The 19,199-nt window shown below is 37.6% G+C and overlaps 2 protein-coding genes across 6 annotated transcripts; one reads left to right on the top strand and one right to left on the bottom strand.

The window, feature by feature from the left end:
* Window positions 1-634: 634 nt before the first annotated feature.
* Window positions 635-16,821, bottom strand: LOC112044311 (pre-mRNA-processing factor 39). 5 transcript variants are annotated; one of them, XM_052888227.1, is made up of 16 exons: window positions 16,613-16,821; window positions 15,977-16,540; window positions 15,102-15,440; window positions 14,387-14,527; window positions 13,504-13,641; window positions 12,394-12,555; window positions 11,322-11,447; window positions 9,958-10,084; window positions 9,259-9,406; window positions 8,618-8,765; window positions 8,056-8,166; window positions 7,129-7,293; window positions 6,259-6,479; window positions 4,887-5,197; window positions 2,802-3,000; window positions 635-2,669 (listed from the first exon to the last, which is right to left on the bottom strand). In XM_052888227.1, exons 1-16 carry the CDS (start codon window positions 16,640-16,642, stop codon window positions 2,432-2,434), a joined length of 3,168 nt encoding a protein of 1,055 aa, XP_052744187.1. In that variant the 5' UTR covers window positions 16,643-16,821; the 3' UTR covers window positions 635-2,431. The 5 variants fall into 5 exon arrangements, with proteins under 5 accessions (XP_052744187.1, XP_052744189.1, XP_052744188.1 ...); XM_052888229.1 differs by having other exon boundaries at window positions 16,064-16,540; XM_052888228.1 differs by having other exon boundaries at window positions 15,977-16,537.
* A 168-nt stretch (window positions 16,822-16,989) lies between these two features.
* Window positions 16,990-19,186, top strand: LOC112044310 (39S ribosomal protein L9, mitochondrial). Its single transcript, XM_024080121.2, has 5 exons — window positions 16,990-17,203; window positions 17,305-17,464; window positions 17,706-17,875; window positions 18,446-18,646; window positions 18,931-19,186. The coding sequence occupies exons 1-5, from the start codon at window positions 17,132-17,134 to the stop codon at window positions 19,087-19,089; spliced, it is 762 nt and encodes a 253-aa protein (XP_023935889.2). The 5' UTR covers window positions 16,990-17,131; the 3' UTR covers window positions 19,090-19,186.
* The last annotated feature ends 13 nt before the right edge of the window (window positions 19,187-19,199 follow it).

Below are 19,199 nucleotides of genomic sequence, written 5' to 3'. Positions count from 1 at the left end.
AAATTATTTTGAATTAATTTGAAATTAGTCACTAATATTATATTTGTTTACATTCATATGTAAAACTATTATTAAATTTAAAAACCTTGTCTTCATAATAGGTCAAAACATTATTAATATTCAATGTATCCTATGTACTTTAATGAATTGTTAAAACAATTACCATTTTGTTATTGTAATGTAATTATGTAAAAGCAGATCATAGTTCATCATTGCTAAATCTAGATACTTTATATTCTTAATCATTGGGACTTATTAGAATTATTGAGAAAAAACATTTACCCAAAGTGAATGCATACAATGATAAATTTATTACATCTATTCCATTTACATTAATACCTTGAATAATAAGTAAGTAAAAATATCATTTTATGGTACCATTACAACATATTATTTAAAAAAAACAAAGAGATGTAAGTTAACTAGCGGACACACAGACAAAGAAAACTAGTTTTTTCAACAGAACAGTCAAAGATTCCAACTTCATATAAATACATAACGGTTGTACTTTTGGATTATAGACAAAAACAATGTGAATCCCAATTCATATAAATATATATCATCGTTTGTCGAGTATAAGATATGTACCACAAAGTACATTTAATTTTCGACTGCCATAATTGATTACGACTGATACTGGTATTTATCAACTTCGTCGAACATTTTTACAAACACAGAGAACACTTAGTCAGGGATCCTTAGAACATTTTGTAGACCTGATTACTAACAAGCTAATTTTTCGTGAGTAGCTTCATCTCAATGAGACGATCAACTTTTTTTATTTACGAAAATTCTTGATTCTGGTAGCTAGCTGGATTACCAGGAAATGAAAATTTCAAAGCGTCGAAACGAGATAATGTACCACGCAATTTGTAGGTCATTGTGGCTGTTAAGTTGTAAAACTATTAATTTATCAACAGTAAAAAAAAATATGAAGCTACTCACGAAAAATTAGCTTGTTAGTAATCAGGTGCACAAAATGTTCTAGGGATCCCTGACTAACTGGTGAGGCGCTGAAATAATATTAGTTGACTGAGTTTGCATATGGCAGATGGATAAACGATGATAAGATCAAAAATATATGCTATCTTTGTAGCAACACATACTACATTGCATTGTCCTATATTCGTTCGGAGGCACAAAAGACTATCTTTATATTCATATTAATTATATAAAATAGAGTTATTATTAACAAACTTCCAAAAACGAGGAGGTTCTACATTCGGCTGTATGTATGTTTTTTTTTTTCATATGGAAAAAAATTAACTATTTTTACATAGTACTTGACGTCCGCATATTATTATAGATTTTAAAGAACCCGCGAGAACTCTTTAAATTATACGATAAAAAAAGTATTTTAAGTATGCCATCAGGATGAAAACTATTTGTGTATATATATCGTCATAATAGGTTCGGTGGTTAAGCCAGAAAGGGGTTTGATGATCAGTGGCCTATGACAAAATTCTTTGCACCCCTTTGTAAATTTAAAAACATCTTTACATTCACTACTAACATAGATGTAATTTTTTTAGACATCTGCATACATCTGAATGTATCTTTATCCACATTTCTTGGGGATTTTTAAAGTCAATTACGATTACCGAGAGATGAGATGTCGACTTTTGACATGCCAGACATATTTTTAAAACATGGACAAAGATTTAAACATCAATTATCTTCAGAGTAAAGTGAACTTTAAATAGTAGTAATTAGGGTCCACTTTACTTTGAAGAGAATAGGGATGATGATTTTTATTTGAATAGTAAAGCAATTTTATAAAAGTAACAGGTTATCTGCGATTATTACTTTCGGAGCTACAGGGATTTAAAGGGTCAGATTTGCGGCGCTGCCGCGGGTCCCTGAAAAACGCCCCATAAAAAATGGTACGATTTAATGACGTCTAAAGTCATAGAGATCGTTAGATTCGTATGGGCGTTCAAACATAATTACTAATATCTATGTTATTTGTACGTTTGTGTTTAATGTTCAGATATTGAAAAATGTCACATTTAATGTAAGGAAGCTTAAACTGTATGAATTTTCATCTAATTACAAAAATAAAAAGATAGAAGATTTTTAATAGATTTTGAAATTGTATAATCTTATTTATTTTGCAAATATCCAGACAATATTTGCTTTTTATGTATAAATTACTTAACAATGACATTATTTACCCGAACGTATCATAAAAATCAATATATTCAAACCTAGTCATCATCCCCATTACGATTACCGAGAAATGAGATGTCGACTTTTGACATGCCAGCCATATTTATAAACATGGCCAAAGTTTTAAACATCAAGTATATGCAAAGTAAAGTGAACTTTAAATAGTAGTACTTAGGGTCCACTTTACTTTGAAGAAAATTGAGGCTTCAACCTTTACTCCATGTATTTTTTTTTTTTTAATATACGTCGAGTAGTTCGTGCATTAATAGTAGTTGGGGTACTGCGGCCAGGGGTGCGGGTGGTGCGGGTGGTGCGGGTAGGGGCCGGGCGGCTGCTGGTAGCCCCACGGCGGCTGGTAGGGCTGCTGCGCGTACGACTGGTCGTACGACTGCTGCGCGGCGGCGGGCGGCGTCTGATAGTACGTGGTGGCGCCGCTGGTGGTGGCGGTGGGCGCGGGCGCGCTGCTCTCCTTCTTCTTAGCTGCCGGCTCTGTCGGCGGTCTGCGGTACAAACACAATGTTGTTATTATAAGATTTGTATTTTTTTTAATTAGTTATTGGATTATATAATCATGATGAACTTCCGCAAAGTAACGCCTGCTTCTATCCAATATTTAAAAAGATAGTACTCACGGGTGGTGCGCGGGCGCGTCGTGCTTGGCGGCGCGCGCGCGCTTGCGCAGGTGCTTGTGCAGCGTGCGCGCGTGCGTGTGCGCGGCGCGCGCGGCCGCGGCCGAGCCCAGCTCGTCGGCCAGCTCGCGCCGCCGCCACGCCATGGCCGCGCACGTCTCCGCCTCCGCGCCCTCCTGCTGCTCGTAGCTCATCACCAGCTCTGAGAACATGCGCACAACCTTCCTGTCAATATATCAGCTGACATATTCTGACCGAAGAAAAAAGAACTAAGAGCCTCATATACGCTACGACGAAGTCCTAAAGTCAACCGAGTAGTGTAGCGGGGAGCTTCATATTCGAACCTCTGATGGCTTAGTACTTTAGACTGGCAAACACTGACAATTATTCGGAAGTTGAGCGAGGTGAAGCGAACTTGCACGAAGTAAAGCAAAGTTTGTGTCTGTTAGTGTATTGGAGCTTGCTTAAATGAAATAATCAATAAGACTTCACTAAATGATATTAGATGTGAATTCACGCCGTGAACGTGAATGTGGATGCGTCCTGGTTCACGAGCTGCAAACTAGGCGTGAACTCTTTGAAGCTGGCAGAATACCGACGCAGATTGGTAAGAGAAAGTTATGAATATAGAGCACACCTGAGATATACTCAGACTAATTACATATGGACTAGTATCGGACCCAAATTCACGAACAATATCAGATTTGGTATATATCTTAAACCAAGCTAGAAGTTTTTGTCCGTTTTTTACATCATTCAACTACACAAAAGGGTATTTTTACGGAGCTCAAATCAAATCAAATCAAAAATCATTTATTTCAAGTAAGCTCAGTTTACAAGCACTTTTGACACGTCAGTTGACTATTTGTAAAGATTCTACCACCGGTTCGGAAGGCAGGTTCTGCTGAGAAGATACCGGCAAGAATCTCAACAGTTGCTCTTTTGGAAAAGTCATACATTATTATAATTTACAATTGATAACAATTACAATTTCTTATAGTTTTATTTCCTGTTTGAAGGTGGAAGCTGATCCAATGGCCTCCAAGCGCTTTTATCTCACACTCTTGAACACGATTACAACTATGTCGAAGCAAAAACGCGTGTCGCTTTTGACGGGAAATAAGCACGCGGAACAAGCCGCATTGGAGTGTTTTTTTTTTTGGTTTCCGTGTGACCTTTTTGTTGCGTTGAAACGTTGTTGTAGCCTACTTTGACGAAGTTAAGTGCGCGTGTCTAGTTTCGAACGCTGTAGTGAACGATACGTTTTGGTGATCCTTTAAAGGTCGCTTTTGAAGTAAGTTTTGTCGCGACGCGGGTTGTATATCGCCGTGAACAACTCAACTTTGTGCGGTTTTTGTCGGGATATTTGAACATTAAAGTGCATCGTGGCTGGTCGCAGCTTGCTGTTGGCCCACAGGCGGGTGATACATTAAAATACACTATCTTTCGGCCTACACAAAACCAAACCTATATCTAAGCTCTGCATATAGCCCGTCAGCAAGGGTCAACCAACCGAGATCATCTCTTGACCTTTTGGCCGTAAGTCTTTCATTTCCTATCGATCTGACCTACTACTTGAAGGCTCTCGTTTCGCGGTGCCATAGCCGTATTTAGAGCACCCGTTCTTCCCCATTGGGGCATCTGATGGGCCCGTGTCCCTACGTATGGGGAAGCCGGAGTTTTGCCCACACAACTAATATTAGTTATTATTATTCAATATCAGTATTATTTAAGTTTACCTATTTTATTAAATGAATGTAATGAACACAGTTGAACAATGACTTCCGGTCACGAACAAAATCCAATATGGCGGCTGGCGCCGTATTGGCAGTGACACAGAGTCAAGCTATAAAAGACAGTGAATTGAAGCTGTCTTCGTGAGAACACCTATCAAGTTATAGTGGATATGTATTGCAATGTTATTAAAAAATCAACTAAATAATAAATTTACTAAAAGTTTATAATATTATGTAAAGAAATAAAGAAATTATTATTCAGATATTTTTTGCGGTGATTTTGTAGGGACGTAACCGATCTATAGTATAAAATTATTTGGATGAAATGATGATATAGGGTGTGACGTAGTACCTTCCAGCTGTTCGTAGGGCGTGTCGGGCGTTTGCAGTGCCAGGTCCAGCCGCTGCAGGTGCAGGCGCGCGTTGAGCGGGTCGCGCGCCACCGCGTCGTCGAGCGCGCGGCGCGCTGCTGCGGGCGCGCGGCGCACGTGCTGCAGGAAGCGCGCGTACTTGACGGCGAGCGCGGACGACACCGCCTTGCTCTTGGCGGACGCGATGTAGCCCTCGTACAGCTGCACGCACTTGTCGTAGTCCTCGCGCCGGCGCTCCAGGTTGATGCGTCTGCGGACGACGGTATAGGGTGAGCGCGCCCCGGTGCGGGTGCTGGTGATGCAGGAGCATACAGAGTTCATCTCCCTTGGACTCAGACCAGTTACATGTGGTATGGTATCGCAAACAAACTCACACGAGTAATTTTTACGCAGCCTAACTTAACTAACACATCGCTTAGACTATCCACAGAATATTCGATTACAAAATAGATATTTTGCTTTCCTGGCTGAAGAATCAATTCTTTTTAAATATTATTTTTATGCTATTTAGCTACACAAACCGGCATATTTAGAGAGCTCTTTACTTGACAAAAAAACGATCACAGCCATTGATTCAATAGAAACAGTTTTTATAAACGCTTTAGGCTGTTGACTCTTGAAGGGGTAACGGCTAGTCAGGTACGTATATAATTCGTCTGAGCCCTTGACTTTTGGCTCTTTGTTCCTGATTATGGAATGAGACTCCTTTGGAGTTTTGGAATGCCTTTTCAGCTTCCGTTTGCCCTAGCACCTCCCACAAGGGATCTTCAACTCAAGAGTGAATAGGCAAATTAAAGGCTAGCGCGTTCCACCAGAGGTTGCACCATATCGTCTGCAAAGTCGGTTTTTGGGCGATAATTTTACGTGACGAAGTCATGTGCAAGTTCGCTTACCCGTTTTTAATGCAATTTTCAGCTATAGATAAAAGTATTTCAAGAGAAAGATTTATATGTATAGTAGGTACATACCACAGACATAAGAGGTAACTAGATTTATAAACTGTCAATCCTTATCGTATTAAAACGTATTGAAACCAGCGTACCCAGGGGCGTGGCCTAAATGGCTGTTTAATATTTAGTGAAAAATTAAACATGTCATCCTTACTTTAGAGTTGAATATTATTTATTCCTTTTGTCACAGAACAAAACAAGACTGCTAGTACATGCGCGGACACGCTTGCGTTGTTCCGCACACCCGGGTGTACGCGGGCCGCGCCCCCTTGCTACTTCTATTGCTAAAGGCGTTAGCTTTTAGCGTTGTCTGTTCTGTGGTACATACACATTATAGTACAGAATAAATATTAGAGCGGCAGGCTATACGTCTCGGCGGTCGGCGGCGCTCGGCGGCACTCACCGGTACTGTATCTGCACGAGGTGCGGGCAGGTCTTCTCGATGCGGTCGAGGATGTCGGCCGCCTTGGACAGGTTGCCCTGCGCCTCCTCGAAGTGCGCCCAGTGCAGGTGCAGCTCCGGCTTGTCCAGGTGGTGCACGGTGCAGGCGCGCTCCAGCACCTCGCGCTGCACGCCGACCAGCTCAGGGTGAGACGCCGCGCGATCCTCCAGGAACTTTATGAGCTATTCACAACGAGAATTTTTTAAAGGGAATTATAACCCAAGTAGTTATAATTTTTTTGTAGAACTAAATTTCGAAATTTTAGTACTTAATTTTTATTTCATACACTTTTAATTTCTAACAATTAAAAAAATCATTATACCCGCTCTGTACCTACAGCGTGCGTGAACTGCCGCAAAAACTGTGTACAAGTGTGAGTGTGGGTGCGTCAACGAACTATACTTCAGCCATACGCCATATGAACTGTTTACCAACAAACAAATTAAATATGAGGGTATAAACGGGTCAAAACGCCGCAAAATTTCACTTAAAAAACCGGACAAGTGCGAGTTGAACTCACGAGACGAGGGTTTCGATCGTTGTTAATTTTTCATATTGATTATGGGTGATGTGGGACGTTTTTTGGTCGCTGATTGTGCATCAACTTTTTAATAGGAGATTGATGCGATTGACATCACAAAATGGACGACAGCGTTTTTGAAGTTTGGAAAATTTTAAAAAATACGTGATACTGAAATTAAGTTTTATATGAAATCCTTAACTTTTATTAATTGATATCTATATATTTCGGACACTTATTCCATGTACTAGACGAAATTAAAATTGTATATATTAAATTTGATATTTGTCAACTACCCTATTCTCACTCACCCTCATCCAGAACTCTTCGTAGAGTGCGCAAGCGATGAGGCAGCGCTCGTGCAGCACCAGCGCGCGCTTCAGTGAGCCGTGCTGCTTCTCCCACTCCAGGTACGCCTTCCAGTTCTTCAGCTGGCAACGCTCCAGCGGTTTCACGTGGAAGTAGGGCCGTTTTATCTGTATATTCAAAACAGCATTGCCTTTGTCTTTAAAGGAATGGAGGATATTGAACTTCTGTCTACTACGTAGTGCATAGAGAACTTATCTTGATATGTTCTATAGATAGCAATATCACTGGTTAACAAAATTTTGTAACAAGAAAGGTGCTGGCTAATTTTAAATTACTTACCTACCCTCATTTTATATCCATATTTATTATGATTCCATCAGATCTAGTTTTCGTGTTACCCACCAAATTATATGTTAATGGTTTTTGTTCTACTTTCGCATTTAAATTTGTTTTTTTAAAAAGCGTAATGGTTTGTTCTGTTTTTAGAGTGAAGTGATTCTTAAATAATATCAAGAAAGTATAAAAGTGCGGATCGTTCTTGCATCGCTGCACGATACAAACTGCGGATCATGACTAAGGATCCCTAATATCACGTGAGTTTTAGCCGTGTTTCATATTCATAATCAATTAACATTAGTAACTAAATTATATGAACAGTATTTTGGTTTTACCATCAGACAACAAGACAAAGCGTGGGTTCCACACATTTGTTGTGTTACATGTGTGGGTCTTCTCACTGGATGAGCGAAAAGATTTCGATCTTTTGAGAGTTTCGAAGTTCGTTTTATTTCTAAGGTACGCAATTAAGGGTACAAAATTACCGGGATGTGTAGTGCCCACGTGCAGATAAGTAGGATGTTCACAAGATACGAGTAAACGGATGAACACATATTAAGTATTTACTGGTATCAGTATATGAGTTATCTCACCCCCTCTTCGAAGGTCCACCGCGCGGCGACCTCCTCGCCGGTCGTCTTGTGTATTTTTCTGCGAGACGCTATAATGCGCTCTTTAATTGCTTGAGCTTCTTCCTCTGAAGCCTACAGAGTAAAAAAAAACAATTATAAAGGCTGAGAGACTTGACTCGTGCTCAGAAATTAGCCGAATCATCATCATCATCATCATATCATCTGATGAACATCCACTACAGGACATAGGCCTTCGATCCTGAGCCACCTGCATCCAGCGAATCGCTGCGACTCGATCTCGTCAGTCCACCTGATGGATCGACCAACACTGCGCTCTCTAGAGCGGGGTCGCCATTCCAGCACCTTGGGGACCCCAACGTCCATCTGCTTTGAACAATGCACCAAATAGGGTTTGTAAATGATGAGGATGACGATGATGTTGATGACTTGCAAGTAAGGGTTCATTTATCGACCACCGTTCGACGGCATTCGACTGCAGTCTTCGGTAGCAGTTGCTTCTGTCGTTGCTCGTGTAAATGAACCCTCACACAAAGCATTGCCACAGCAGATGTGAGCAACTCACGATGTGGTCGAGCGGCTCGTCCTCGCCGGGCGGCAGGTCGGGCGGCGGCTGCGCGGGCGCCGTCTCGCGCACCTCCTCGCGCAGCCGCACCAGCTCCGCGCGCGACACCACGCCCGCCACCGGCTCCGACATCACGTGCTCTTGGAAACTAAAACGACACTGTAACTGGGACGAGCACTCCATACAAGCTATAAAACACCGCCTACCCTCATCGAGTGGAAAGGAGATGGTCCATTTCAGGTCCACTCTTGTACCCCGTATCATTAAAATTAAAAAAATACAAGGATCTTATTAAAATTTATTAAAGTGAATAAATGTAACTAAATAAAATAAAAACCCATGTTTTCAAGTTATATCAAGATGGCGCCCTTAAAGCAACTATGACATGACAATTGACAGCAAACGATCCGTCTCGATACCGTCCAAACGTCACCTTGATGGCTCCACGGAAGTTCAGGGCGGTGTCCTCACGGACACAGAAATATGCAGAATGATATGCGGAGACCCTTTTAGGATCACATCATGCAAGTTGCAATGTATTTTAATTATTGTTTTTTTTTTCTCTTTCCTTTGTATGATGTGTATTCTGAATAAACTTTTCATTCTTTCAAATTAAATGAAGATGTTGAATGTCAACTCACTTGTCGAAGTGCGAGGTGTACCCCAGGGTGGGCGTGGCCAGCAGCCGGTCGTAGATGTCGGTGACGTGCAGCGCCGAGCCGTTCTCCGCCTCCCACTTGATGTACGACTCCCACAGCCGGTCCGAGCGGAACTCCAAGCCGCAAGCCTCTGTACGGAAATTGTATTTGAGGCGTGACTAAAGAATAGACTAGACTAAAGACTTTTACTGATAATTACAAAACTGAGACATACAATCAATTTGGTTAAGCTTGCCTCGTCTCGTAGTATCGTTTCCATCCATAATTACCCTAGTTGTTAGTCAATAGTAATAATATCATAAAAAAGGCTAGTTGACACTTTTTTTTAAACAGTCTTAAATAGTTATTATCTGCTAGATTGAATTTTTTTTTTTCATATTTTTTGAGACATGATAAAAATTTTAGTTTTTAAATATGTTTTTGACATGATGAGCCAAAACGCCTGTCAGCCATGATTGTCTATATTTCAACTGTTTCATGACATCACTATAACAAATTCCTTACAAACGGAGCGTTTGACAAAAATATATGTTGAAAGTAAGCCCGAGAAAACTGTTAAGGTTTCCGTCATCGTGAGCTTCTGCTAGTAATACATAGAATTTGAAAGTTACCAGTCATCACAGGTTCTCGTTTGAATATAAACATATAATAAAAATACTCTAAAAAATAATTAATAATTACCTATTGCCCTCTCGTACTGCGCTCTGATGAAGGCATGGTCATCGGTTTTGGTGGCCTTAATGTGATTCAGATAATGTATCCAAAGGTCCACCGATAGGGGGATTGCCTTAAGTCCCCTTTCCAACACCTGAAACACGCGACTCGTCAACTCGGCTCCGCGGGGAGAAAGCATCGCCGCGACGACGCCTCAGCAAGGGAATATTGAATAGCATTGTATATCATATTGTTTCACTTCATGTACAGCAGCGCCGCGCTCGCAAGTGCCGTGTCGGTATGTCATAACCAGGGATGTTGCGAACATTCGCATCCGCATCCGCAAATGCGGAACTTCCGCATAGATTTGAACATCTGCATCTGCATCCGCATTAATCAGTGCGGATGTGAATATCACTCAAGTAGCGACAAGAAAGAAATTAAAACACGTAACAATGACCAATGGGAGCGCAGAAATTAGTGACAAGTTACGACACGTTAGTTGTGGTGCATCATTTGTTTCTTGTGAATAAATCATTACGTGTTTGTTTGCGCTGTGGACTACTTATCGTATAAATATATATTTAAAATGTTGTTGTGATACAGTGATCATTGTGTGTACCTAAATAAAGAGTTTGATGATTTATTTGATTACAATAAAAATGTTAATAATTAAGTTACTATTAATTCTTCATTGATAGACTTTATTGACACAATATCTTAGACATTTTCATCCGCATCCGCGGATGTCAGCCTTCAAAACTCCGCATCCGCATTCGCATCCGCGGATGCGAAAACATAAGTATCTGCAACATCCCTATTCTACACGTAAGTAGGGGCGACTTGCGTGCGCGGCGACTCTGTGGCGGTCCAAGCCGCATATAAAAGGTTGTCGGTGTACACCTGTTATGGAGGGCTCCGCCGCGCCGCCGCCGCTCGCGCTGACGCTTCGCCGCTGCTTCCATGCTATCATGGATTAGTTTACAATAACTCTCTTAAATAATTCCAACAATTTACACAGTGAACGCACTTAAATAATAATTCAACATCATAAAATATAATCACAATATAAACAAATCATAGTAAACAAATGCACTGGATAGTAAATAAATACACCACAAGCATTGAACCACTAGAGAGATATCTAAGCGACGTGTACACTCTCCGGTGCGTATCGACGGCTTTGCCTTACGGATATGACGGGCCACGAAGCGCTGTTGGGGAAAAAAAACAATTGCAAAATACCAGTTAGGACTACTAAAACAATTCAAAATCCAAGAAGGCGTTTTGTACATCAATGTATCACATCGTTACTCATCAAGCATATTCCTTATTTGACTCACCATGTGACTTAAATAGAATATCATCATTCAGATTGACGGGGTACTCACCTCGAGGCACTTCTTTTTACTTCCTTTACGTTTCTCGTAGTCGGCGTATTTGCGCCAGTACCCGTAGCAGTACGGGTAGTGCGAGAGGAAGGCGTCGTACGCCTCGCGCGCCGCCTCCACGTCGCTCTGTGAACAGTGACGTCACTGTACCCCTCTCAACACCCAACCCTGCTCACGCTACACTAGACATTGTCAGTTGGCCCTTGCCAATCGTCATAGGAGTCAGTTCCCATCGCTTCACAAAGCAATAAGATTAGCAAACATTTTCATCACAATAGTTGCCTACTATAAAGCGACTTAGAAGAAGAATATAAGTACATAACTAAAAATGGAACTAATAAACTTGCTGTGTGGCAACACCACATTTACTGTCAATATCACAAACATCTGTCATTATAGATAAACCAATTATTTTTGATAGTTTTATCAAATTATCGAAATCAGTGGAAATTAGGACAGTTATCAGACAAATTAATATAAATATAATTTATTCAGATGAGATTGACTTGAATTTATTTAAATTTATTAAATGTAAATCATGAAATCAGCTATCCTAGTAACCATAACACATGATGCTTACTTCGTGTCTCTATTTTGAATTAAAATTAACTAAAATCAAGTTGGGGTGGTTAAAAATGAGCAACAAAACCTAATGGAGAATAAAATATAAATTATTATGAAGTATCAAGGTAGTTGCAATCCCAAGTGGATGACAGAACACAGGGTTACCCTATGAATGACAATAAGTGACTAAAGCATATTCATTTATTTTCTGCTGTTTTGAGTTGAGAAATTACACTAGAGAAATTTGACTAAAAGCTTTAGTTTTTCAAGTTATAAAGTTAACAGTTCAAGTTAATATTCACAATTATAAATTTTTCTTACACATACTTTTTATCAGGTAATTTTTTAGCCAGAAACTAAAGAATTGTAAAAATATATGAGTAAACCTAGGTTACGTCTTTTTTTACTTCTTGTATTTTTAGAATAGTTAATTTTAATTATTCTTTTTTATTTAATTTTTAAATTGCAAAGTTTCGATTGACAAATAGTCTACTATACAAATACATACCTCTTGGTCGACATACTGCAATAAATATGTCCATCCGGTGAAATCTGTTGGTTCGTCATTGACAACTTTCCAGTACTTGTCCAACTCTGGCAGAGTTTTCTTTTTCGGTTTGTCATCTACAGACGGTCTCTTCTCAGCTGGCACGGGTTTACTTTCACCATTCTATATAAATAACAAAATGGTTCATCATCATCATTATCAACCCATAATCAGCTCACTGCTGAGCCCGAGTCTTCTCTCAAAATGAGAGGGGTTAGGCCACACTGGCCCAATGTGGATTGGCAGACATCACACACACAGAGAATTAAGAAAGTTCTCTGGTATTCCTCACAATGTTTTTTCTTCACCGTTTGAGATACATGATATTTAATAGGCTAGTTGACACTTTTTTTTAAAATAATGGTCTTAAATAGTTCATTATCATTCTACTAGACTAAAAAAAATTCTACTAAACTAAAAAAAAATTTTTAGAGACAAGATTACATGAAACGAGCCAAACCACCTGTCGGCCATGACAGTCAATATTTCAACTGTTTCATGACGTCACTACAATAAATCCCATACAAATGGAGCGTTCGACAAAAATATTAGTTAACAATTATTTCGACATTTAGTACATCAAGGTTAGTGACGTCACAAAATGGACGACATTGTTTTTGACGTTTGGAAACGTCAAAGAAAAAATAAGTGATATTTAAATTAAGTTTTATAAGAAATCCTTAACTTTTAGACCACAACTTCAAGCTGTTTCGAAAACTGGACAAGTGTGAGTTGAACTCTCATTAAAAGGGGTCCAACCGATTGTAATAAATGTTTTTCGTAATCTGACCTAAACTTGTGATTTGGGCTCATTTCTATAAAGAGGAAAGATTTGAATGTTTGTTAGCATTGAATAAAGTAAAAAACAAAAGTACAAAGAACAAAGTGTCAAAAATAGTCTTTAAAGTCTGTCTGTTTTTTTTTTCCCACCGCTGAAAGCGAAAAAAGTAAATATCCATTTATTTTTTCTATCATCTAATCTACCAAATCTAATCGATTCCAATGACGCTGTAGTAAGTGCAAATTTAGCGTCCCGGGCTCCCCTACTATAGTAATTTGGCAGTATTTTACCTTTGCGACTGCTTGTTTCTTGCCAGCTGATTCACTTTCAGATGTTGGTGAGCCGGGATCATAGCCATCTTTAGTCTCAGTTGTTTTACGTTTACGAGAATCTTTCTTAGATGCTGGTAATTCATCTTCTGATACTACCTAAAAATCATACACATCTTTATGAATAAGTAATTTATTTATGGCCAAATGTGGTTTGTTCCTAATATTTTTTCAATTATTTTAAGTTGGATTTTGGAGTTAGACCTTCGATCTTCTATTAAAAGTGAATACATAATCAGCAAACAAAAAACAAACACAACTTCATGGCACTCATTTCAAGCATTTGCAAATTCAACCTTAAACTTAATCCTTAAGGTTGAATTTGCTCTAAATTTGGGATTTAATTGAATTTTGGACTATATTTTAGGCCTTTAGGTATAATTTTCTTTACCAATAATTCTTAAACTGTCAAAGCAATATTTACCAGTTTTTAAGTGAATTTTTCTACATGATTGTGTGTCCTTTTATTATAAAGAGTTAGACATAGAAAAGTATTTAAAGCAATCAAATGATTTTCTATAGAATATTTGAATCCTCATGAATATTAGAGCACACAAAACAAAACAATCTTTCAAGCTATTTCTGAGTTTTAGAGCCCCTGCTCACTTACAACTTTTAGTTGGCCGATTACAGAACAGCTATAGCGATGTATGACAGCCCGCACATCTATCCAACTAAATCACGCACAATTAAAAAGTCGGCCAACTAAAAATTGTCAGTGAGCAGCCTCCTCAATTTATTAATTTTATTTAAAGCAAAGCAATTAATTTTATTTAAAGTACTATTAAATCAAACAGTTAATAGATAAGCAATTATTTTTCCAAGTATGTAATATATGATAAACCTCAGTATCAGCTGGGAGGTCTGCAGGCTTAGGGCCCGGCAGCTCATCGTCAGAGACATTCTCAGCATCCTTCACACTCGGCTTCTGCACTGTAGGCAGTTCATCTTCAGAAACAACCTCTGTTTCTTCAGCACCACCACCCTTTGCAAATGTTATTATTAATGTAATTCATAACATTTATATAAGACAAACAGAAGCCCACTACTTTGTTCACCCTTAGACCTCTTGAATCCGGCCGTTTTGCAAAATACTTTCTTAGCGGACATTTAATAACTCTAAACTGCCTGCCTGCCAAATTTCATTTTTGTAGTCAAGTGGATTTTTGAGATTTTGTGATAAGTGACTTTTGGCAATTTATATATTAAGATACTAGCTGACTCAAGAAATAGGTGTGAGGAGCAATAGGACAGTAAAAATAACATTATGACCTAATTTTCATACCCATCCACTAGTAATACATAAAAGTGAAATTTCAACAGCTGCTTGACTTACAAAGTTGATTTGATAGCTAGGTAGTTTATAGTTAGTCAAAATAGACATCTGCTAAGAACAAAGCTAGAAGATTTCTTTATGAGATTTTGAATTTATGTTGCTAGGTGTACATGATGATTCAAGCATTTCACACAGAAATGCATATTAATAAAATAAGTTAAGAAAATATATCAAGTTATATGCCAACAGCATATTTTGGTTTTACTATATTAAAAACACTTACTTTCTTTTTAATAACAGCTTCAGATTGTACATCAGTTTCCATCTTTTCATCAGATACAGGTTTCTCTGTTGTGTCAATTTCAGTTTTTTTTTTTTCTTTAGTTTGTGGTTGTGGTGTAGCCTCAACATTCTCCTTATCTTGGGAAATTTCATTTTCTATGGCAATTTTGTCATTTTCTGTGTTTTCTTTCTGTTCAGTTGTTTCAAGATTGTCAAGATTTAGACTGTTCTCTTCACTTTCAATGCCTGCATCAGGATTTTTTGCTAGTGGCTCTTTTTCTTCCATGCTGTCTTGTGTCACAACTTTATCATCAGTTTCTTGTAATGTTTCCTTTATTGGCTGTGAACATTAATTAACTATTATTACTTGTGCTTTTATAATCATAATTTTAAAATAGCTATGCTCTACATAATTACATCATATTTATGTTTTATATAATATACGAACCTACCGGCAAAGACATACTGCCAAGCAATTTAGCATCTGGTATGATGTTGTTAGAGCCCGAAAGAGGTATGGATTTTGATCCTACTCCCAAAATGTTAGCACACTTAAATCTTTGATTGTATCATCAGTTACCATTAGGTGAGATTGTAGTCAAGGGCTAACTTATAGAGAATTAAAAAAAAGCAGGTTGTGGTTGCCAGTTCAGTCAAAAAGACACTCCCATTACTTACCTACCTGCAAAGTAAATAATTATTTCCAAGATAATATACAGGAGTGTGTTCTATAGGTAGGTCTTTTTGCTTGCTACGTATTTACTTGATTGCAGATAGTGAAACACTTTTTGAAAAAAAAAACAAACAAAAATTACAATTTTGTAGTTTATACAAAACTATAATTTTTACATCTTCACTACATTCTTATGTTCTTACCTGAGAATTATCATTCTCAGTTGGCTGATCAATTAACTCTTCCCCAATAATCTCTGCCTCATTACTATTATCTGCCTCCCCACTAACCTCTTGTTCCATCTCCAGATCAGCATTATTTTGGTTTAAGACATCTTCAGATCCAGCTATATCGCTCACTGTGTCTGTATTGTGAATGAGATCAGGCTCACTTGTGAGTTCAGTGTCTGTTTTCTGATTCTCTGCGAGATCTAACTCCACCTCATTCATTTTGTAAGTCGCGCTCAAACGAGAATCTCCGTCCGAAAGCACGTTATTCAAAGAATCACTGGGAAAGTTGACAGCATTGTCCCCGACGTCGAAGGAGTCGGTATTAAACCCCTCTGTGTTGTTGTCCAAGTAGTCACCGACGCTGCCCGTCGACAGTTCCACTGCGTTGAGGAAAGCTTGATTAGAAGTCGAGGAATCGTCGACCGCGGCGTCCACGCTATTGAATTCGCCGTCCGTCAATAAATGCGACAGTCCATTCGAATTTTCATTAATCAATGGCCCCTCGTCGGTATCCATTTGCTCCTCCGATAAACACTTCTATAACAACGTCAATATTGTAGTTGTACGTCACAAAATGCGCAACCGTAAATTCTATAACCTCATACGTACCTGTAAATCAGAGCTTGCTTCATCATCCATGTTTTAAGAGTGCAGATAACTGCTCGTGAATGTTAGTTCACTTTTAATCAACAAATATAACTTATAAATCTAATTTAAATGTTTCTTTCTTCATCAACCTTCTTTTCTAAGTTAAAAATATTTCAGCTTGGTTTTCTAAACTGTACCATAGACATAGAGTAGGTAGACAATTAGACATAGAGAAGCACAGAATACTAATAACTAATCAAGGAACATATTTTGTAACTAATACTGAGAAGAGCCACAGATGAATATTTAATAGATACATAGACATAGAGCACAGACCCACATAGATAATGACACAGAATAATAGATACCTATTAGTCTGTGGTTAGGAGTATTAGTGTTCTGTAGTCTGTGACCACAGATTAATAGATATTCTGTGACTATAACCTCAAAATTTTAAACCAAAACCAAATTAATTTGTAACCAAATAGAAAAATATTTGTTATGTTTTGCCTGAAATTGTGAATGTAATTCAGAAACAGTATGCTTGGGTTACGTTCAACTTTAAATAAATTATGCGTTGCTGGTTCAAGTGTAGTTTGCCAACAAACAAGGGTAAAAAATTCTAAAATAATTTAATAACTTATCTCAAAAAACTTTCTCACTGTAATTTATCCATAATTAAATAATTCACTCAATTACTCATATAATTTCAGAATACATTCATATTAAAAAGAAAATGGCATCCACCACTTCATAAGAAAAATGGTAGACCATCCAAGTTGAGAGCAAGACACTTTGTATATGATTTAGTTGAAGACACCAACTTGGCCAAACAATCTGACATAAAAATAATTTTGAACCAATTTGTGGATGGTAAGATGATGGTTTTGGACAGTAAATTAATTAAAGTTTTCAGAAGGACTGTATAAGGCAACAATCAATGTTGCCTTGTGAATGTGGTGTTTAATAGACTTTAAGGCCTAGCTGAGGTTGTCCATCAGCTGATGGTGACATCACAATCAGCCAGTGAACAACTTCTGCTAGGCCTTAAGGCAATTTTCATTATGTTGTTTTCTTTAAAAAATTTTGTAGTGTTTAAATTTTTAATTTTTAGGTGTTGGCAATGCTGGTGATGTTTTATCTCTGCGTCCCGTAAATGCTTATAAAAATTTCCTTATGCCGGGCCTAGCAATATATGCTAGTCCTGAAAACTTGGCAAAGCATAAAATTGATGAGAACAAACCTAAAGTTGATTCAAATTATAGTTCACCATATGTTCAAAGGGTAAGAATTAATTAATAATTTTCTCAATTTATAATTTACAATACTGGTAGTAAAAATTAAAATGAGGTTTGATTAAACATTCAATTGTGACTTGAAATAATTAAAATGTGTAAACCTAATTATGCAGAGTAGGTGAAACATTTTAACAATTTAATATTAAAAAAACACTACACTACTACTACTGCAGCCTTTCTTGACGAGTACTGTTAACGAACAAAGAAATTAGAAATGAAGGTAGAAAATGCATGTCATTTCATAACTTATTTACTTATTTCAAATCATGTATGGTTTGTCTATAAAATGTTATCTTAATTATATTAAACCATATCTATTGTCCTAAGCTTATTAATCAAATTTATTTTCATGAATTTATGAACAAGTTACTAAAGTTATAATTACTTTTATTAGGTCTGAAATGACTAGTGATATATACCCTCATTTTTAATTTGTTTGTTGTGTTTACTAACAACAAATCAAAAATGAGGGTGTTTATAAGTACTCATGAAGAGGTATATCAAATTTTATATATTGGAATGTTAAAGGCCACTAAGAATACTTATTATGTTCTAGACATTGGGATGTTTATCAAGATTAGTATTACAAATAACTATGAGCAAAACTCAACCATGGACTCTAGAACCTTGGCATGTCAGAACATCTTTCCGGAAGGCAGGATTTGTTGTACCAGAGCATGCTATAACCATGCCTCCAGTCACAATAAAAGGTCCAGACTTAACTTTGCAGGACAAGGAGTTTACAGTAACTGTTAAGGTAAGTCACTATAACACTCCAGTAATAATACTTAGGTTTAAGTACTAAAATTGTGATAATAAAAGAATACTTATATAAGTTACTTGTAGACATAGTTTAGTGGGTGGATTGGCTTTGCTTTTAATTTACTTAACACCTCTGTTTTACAATAATGTATTGGTTTCTGTATTGGTAGACCAACAAAATATAGAGATTCATACCTCAAAAGGTTAATCTTCTAAGGCAATCTTAAACAAGAAGTAGATCAGTGCATTCTCAAAAACAACCATTAATATTAATTTCAGGTAAACAATAAAGAAGAAGTGGCTGTAAGATGTAGAATCCATCACTGGGCAACTGGCTTAGAGAGACTGCCATGGGTACCATTCCATTGGAAAGAACCAAAGGAACCTTTAATTGCTGAGCAAGCTCCTATTTTAGAAAGCCTTCCTTTGCCTAAGTAGTAAAAAAACAATTAGTAAATGTGTTGTTCATTATGTAGGTATATTGTATTATACATGAAATAAAACTGTAATTTGTGAAGTAAACTTTATTACAATACATTTCATTTTAA

The sequence above is a fragment of the Bicyclus anynana genome, chromosome 21, assembly GCF_947172395.1.
Source record: "Bicyclus anynana chromosome 21, ilBicAnyn1.1, whole genome shotgun sequence".
NCBI classification, from domain to species: domain Eukaryota; kingdom Metazoa; phylum Arthropoda; class Insecta; order Lepidoptera; family Nymphalidae; genus Bicyclus; species Bicyclus anynana.
The sequence above is the reverse complement of the archived record's forward strand: the minus strand, read 5'-3'. Positions and strand labels throughout refer to the sequence as shown.

Excerpts from the sequence above, each read along its gene's own strand:
- LOC112044311 (XM_052888227.1), bottom strand. The coding sequence starts at position 16,642 with ATGGATGATGAAGCAAGCTCTGATTTACAG. Across the intron at positions 8,766-9,258 it reads TACACCTCGCACTTCGACAA|TTTCCAAGAGCACGTGATGT; the intron begins GTGAGTTGACAT and ends GTGTCGTTTTAG. Across the intron at positions 6,480-7,128 it reads ACGAAGAGTTCTGGATGAGG|CTCATAAAGTTCCTGGAGGA; the intron begins GTGAGTGAGAAT and ends CGTTGTGAATAG.
- LOC112044310 (XM_024080121.2), top strand. The coding sequence starts at position 17,132 with ATGCTTGGGTTACGTTCAACTTTAAATAAATTATGCGTTGCTGGTTCA. Across the intron at positions 17,465-17,705 it reads TTTGAACCAATTTGTGGATG|GTGTTGGCAATGCTGGTGAT; the intron begins GTAAGATGATGG and ends TTTAATTTTTAG. Across the intron at positions 18,647-18,930 it reads AGTTTACAGTAACTGTTAAG|GTAAACAATAAAGAAGAAGT; the intron begins GTAAGTCACTAT and ends TATTAATTTCAG.